The 5,219-nt window shown below is 47.2% G+C and overlaps 1 protein-coding gene across 1 annotated transcript in view; it reads right to left on the bottom strand.

Moving 5' to 3' along the window:
- Positions 1–3,998, bottom strand: part of TULP3 (tubby like protein 3) — a 52,368-nt gene extending 48,370 nt beyond the window's left edge. The window contains exon 1 of the mRNA XM_006035115.2: positions 3,900–3,998. Coding sequence (XP_006035177.1) covers positions 3,900–3,916 — 17 coding nt within the window. The 5' untranslated portion in view covers positions 3,917–3,998. The remainder of the gene's footprint in view (positions 1–3,899) is intronic.
- Positions 3,999–5,219: the final 1,221 nt, after the last annotated feature.

Here is a 5,219-nt window from a genome sequence, read left to right on the forward strand (position 1 = left end):
GTGAATGGCAGCCCCCTGGGCACGGGGGGAGCTCAGCTGCATGTAGAGCAGCCCCGTGCACCCTCACCCCATACGGCCCTGCTGGAGCAGCCCCTACTGCCCAGCTACAGGGGCTGTAGCTTACCTGCCCTAGGGAGTCCAGCCCCACCCCACGTGGCTGGGTGCCTTCCCCAGCTCCTATGGCCAGGCAGTGGGGGCTTTTCCAGCTCAGCTTCTAGGGCTGGGTAGTGTGGGGTAGTTCCAACCACGTCCCTGCAGCCAGGCTCATGGCTTCCAGCTGAGCTCTTATGCCCTGAGCAGGTAGGGCTGCTCCAGCCAAGACTGGGAGGAAGGAAAGGGCATCATTCTGGCATCCCCTATGTTGGTACCCTTCTTACCTCACTGCTCTTAGTTAAGCTACTGCCAGGAGCAGCAAATTTGAGGCAAGGATGCCCCAAGCTGGACCACCTCCCTCTCCCAGAGAGATTCATAGCTGGACCACACAGTGGATTGAAGCACCTCTCGGTGGGAGTAAGGAGTCTCAGCCTCACTGGGGCTTAGGTCCATGCTTTGAAAAGGCATCTCTCTCTTCACCCCTTCAGAGTCATCTCCCAGTGGGACCTCCTTGCATTAAGCCACCAGCACAGAGGAGATGCAGCTGAACTCCTGTTCTGCTCCAGTCAGCGGCTGCCTGTACCTGGGAGCTCAGGTCAGTACTGGCTCATCTTCACCATGATGTCACTATTGCTTAGCTTCCCCTTCTTTCTCAGGTATTTCATTAGGTGAGGCCGTTGCCTCCAAGTTACCTTCACTCCATACTGGTGTTCTGGGGTGTCCTTGACTAGTGATGTTGAGTCATGGCTTTCCAGTCTGTCAGCACAGACAGTGACATCACTATGTGCATACAGCGGGAAGGTATTCACCGGTGACACAGTGCCACTCTGATCAAGGCTCCTTGCAGATGACAGTTCTGGAGTCTGTATATCTGGTGGACTGAAGATCTCTAGCTCTTGAATAGGAGACTGAGGGGTTCTCTCTCGAAAGCTCTTTGGGTTGTTGGCTTTTGTTGCAGAGCCTGTCTTGGGCTGGGCATGGCATGCCTTTGCATTAGTTTTGGAATGCCTTGTGCAGGTACAGGTAGAAGTTTTTGGATTCTCAAAAGTTAGAGAAGGAAATCTGCAGACAGCAGGTTTCTGACCAGCTCCTCCTCCTTGAAGGAATCCATAACTCTTTTCCTGGATCTGGAAGTTTTTGGACACATGCTTTTGCTTCTTACCTCCCTTGCCCTTGAAGCCCATGGGTAGAGTGGTTTCAAACTGCGGGGACACCTGAAAAGCCAAACAGATGGTAAAAAACCATTTTCTCTCAGATGGGATAACCCCTCACACTCCTTGGCTCCTCCACAAGGAAACAGCAACACCATTCTCACTGAACTTCCCCTTTCTCTAATGTATCTATTGATCTTCATTTGAGAGCTGCGTTGCTTCTTCCAGCACGTGGTCTAGTTTACTGAGGTTTCCTCAGCTGCAAACTATGTTCAACACTCAAGACAGCGTGAAAAATTTGGAGGCTCACATAGCCACAAAGTGCAGTTCTACTCTGAAATGTAGTTTTAAATGTGCTATCTTCTCTGAATATACTTAAACGCATCTATTTTAGTGATAGAATAAATCTTTAATTGCTACTGAATCCTCCACAGTTCAAAGAGCAGGTTGGATTCTGTTTCTTCCTGTGTTTACAAACCACCAGTCTTGTTGATACAACCAGGAAGACAAAGCAGCAACACAGGTGTAACTGACACCAGAATATTAAAAGGCAGGTCACCATGTTAGCCTCAAGCTAGGCAGAAGCCACTCTCTAAGGTACCACCACCCTGTCCTGTTTTCTGCCAGAATATTGTAGGTGAAGGATAAGTATTAAAGAGGCCTAACTGGATTCTTAGAACCCCAGCTGAGGTTGTTTCACTGCACAAAACACATCTTATTTATAAAAGGGACATCTATTCTGCAGTAATGGAGACAAAAAAACATAGAATCCACACAGCCATTTTTAGAGAGACTTTTCAAAGAAGACTTGTAATTCAAAGTTTTTTTTAATAATTAAATCACCTATTATAGGGGTGAATTCTGATATTGTATTCTTAAATTACTCTAGAAACTACCAGTCTCTTTCATGCATTAAATTACTGCGCAACATTTCACAAGCCATAACCTAAGTCAAACAGAAAAAAAATGGCAAGTACCTATCCCACTGTTTTCAAGATTTCCAATCAAAACAATTGGAGGATACACAGGTTCTACACACAGGGGACTGCAGCCCCAGGAAATGTTTACGACTAGGAGATTCATGCAATTGAGATTCAAGTGATGAAATGAGGCCTGAGACCTAACTTGGGATTCACTATAAGTAGTCAGGAGGAGTCAGAAGAGAAGTTAGCCCAATAACTGCAATACTAGTTACCCAGCCATTACTTCTCAGACATCTCCAGATATTGGGATATTTTCCAGTGTGTTCCAGATCCACAATGATTCTCTCTCATCTCAGCAAGTGCTTTGCTTATTGATTTAGAAGCCATATAGCTGACTGCCTGCAACATGTTTAAAGTTGATCTGCTCTGAACTTCTTTCCGCCCCCCCCAGCAAACAACATAGAAATTTACCTCAAATAACTCCAATTTGCATGGCTGGTGGAGTGTTCAAATGTATACTTGAAACCTCACTTCCTGGGGCTGCTTTGTTAAAAAGCTTTGAGTCCAAAGTGGCAATGCTATTTAGCAGAGCTGCCCAAAATGATAGCTGCAGCTAAAACCAAGGCAGTTCCCACAGTACAGCAGCACAACTATTTAAAGATCTTTGCACAGAATGGCATCATGCAGGCAGTGCAAATGACTGCAAGACTGAATAAAACGGACACTGAATTGCCCTCTCAACCCATGGGAGGGGGACACTGGAAGGAATGCATGGAAAGAAGATTAAAATACAAACTGAGCTGGGGGAAGGGGAAGGGTCAAATGTACCAACCTTCCCTTCCCTTGCAACTATAGCTCATTACAAGGTACAACATCAATTTTAACTCCATGCCACAGACATCAACAGTCCCTGGTTTATTATTGTATGAATGACAGCAGAAAAGCAAGCTGTTAAAGTAGACATAAAAATAAATGTTAAAGAGAAGAACTACAGTTAGGGGCATACAAAAATGGAGCTAGCACCTTAACTGAACAGCAGGGATCCTGGTTTTCTCCGATCAAAAAAATCCACAATTTTCAGATTAAAAAAAGTAACCAAAATCCACATTTTTCCATGATCAAAATGATACACTACTATATATAATTAGTGGCATTTCATTTTAATCACAGAAAAATGTGGATTTTGAGTTACTTTTTTAAATCTGAAAATTGTGGATTTTTTTTTTTTTTAAACAGAGAAAACCAGGATCCCTGCTGAAGGCAGATATTACTTTAGGCATAGCTTTCAGCCAAACACACTTACAGCACAGTAGCTATTTCAAGTATCAAAAAAAAAAATCCATAAAATAAAAATGAAAGAATAAATATTTTATTTTCTGTGCACAGGGTTTTGAATTACTATAAAATCCATAAAGCAATTTCTCTTTCTGGATCCCAGCATTCAATGTCATTATGCTAATGTACATGACATGGAGTTCTGTTTCATTGCCAGTGGCCCTAAAGTATCATTCAGTACCTGAAGTGGCAATAAAGCTTGAGCTGCTTGTGACTTGCAAGAGTGGGCTTTGGAGCAACTCCGAACTCTACAGCTAGTTAAACCACAAGGAAATAAAGAAAAAGCACCCGTTTATTGGCTCGTGCCAATATTCAGTACAGATCTCTCCATTACCTTGTAAAAGAGAAACAAAACAAAACACTGTATGAAATGAAGGAGCAGGAAACCTGTACTTACCCACTCAGTGGAGGCATTCTGGTCTACCAGTCTGGTAGGAACACATCTTGGGTTCTCAGCCAAAGGAAGAGAAGACCCATAATGATGAACAGATCCCTCCCGTGGCCTCTCAAGGAAGAGCAGCTCTGGCTTCTTGGCCTTGCGGGTGCATTTTTTCTTTGGAGGCATCAAAAGGCTTGAGGAAGCCACTTGGAGACTTCATGATGCTTGCTGGAGCTAGTCAAGAGAAGAAGACTTCTCAACTACTCCCAGATCTGCAAAGAACAAACGGAGGGACCTGAAGCCACCAAGCAATCTTGAATTTCTTTTAAAAGTAATGCTTCTGATTGTGCCTAAGCTCTCTCAAAAGAACCGTTTCTAATGAAGACTGGAATAATAAATACACTGCTCTACAGACACAGAGCTAGGCTAGATACAAATTGATGACTTTTTCAGTTTAAGTTAGAAATGGCAACCTACATTAATCCCTACATTGTTGAAATCCTTTAAAACAAAAGAAAATAGTAATGTGGTGCACACTGCCCACCAACACTTTAATGTGAAACCACCAAACTAGGTGGCTACAGCAAAGTTTGCTGAAGTGCTGTGCCAGCTTGTGTGCGGGTTGCCTCTTCTGCAGATACAGAAGAGGCAACGGTCTTTTCTTTGGTCCAATCAGTTATTTATTTGTTCACGGCTGAGGAACCAAAGTAGACACTTCCTTCCCCAACCTACATATAAAAGCCGAGGTGGGTACGGCTGAGAGACACCCGTGCTCACGGTGCGGCCCCCGGACCTACAGCACCTGGCCGCGGGGCGTTCGGCTGCTGAGGAGCAAGTGGCCGTTAATGTCGCGCCGTTAATGTCGCCACGCCCCCGGCCCCGCCCTGCTGCCCATTTCCCTCATGCCCCTTTTCCCTCAGAGCCAAACGGGGCAGGGCCACACCTGCGTCCCCCTGTGCGGCCGGATCGGGGCAGCGACCCGCCCCTCCGCACGTCCTTCCTTTGCGGGAACGGGCCCGACCGCCCCGCGAGAGCCCCCAGCGCCAGCCGGCCCGGCCCGGGCCCTACCAACCCTTTGGGGAGGGAGGTCCTGCCCCCCGGTCCCGGCGTGGTGTCAGTTAGTTGAGCGCCCCCGGCGCCACCTGCCTCCGGGTCCGCACCCCCTCCCATCTGCGCGGAGCCGCCGCGAGCACTGATTGGCCGCGCCCTGGATGGAACGCTCGGGCGCCCTCCCATTGGCCGCGGCCGGCACGTGACGCCAACGAGCCGCCGAGCGCCAAATTCAAACGGAGACACGAACGGCGGCGCTGGGGGCAGCGCTTGGGCCCGGAAGCGGCC

This window comes from Alligator sinensis, unplaced genomic scaffold, assembly GCF_000455745.1.
Source record: "Alligator sinensis unplaced genomic scaffold, ASM45574v1 scaffold1386_1, whole genome shotgun sequence".
In the NCBI taxonomy this organism is placed as follows: Eukaryota; Metazoa; Chordata; order Crocodylia; family Alligatoridae; genus Alligator; species Alligator sinensis.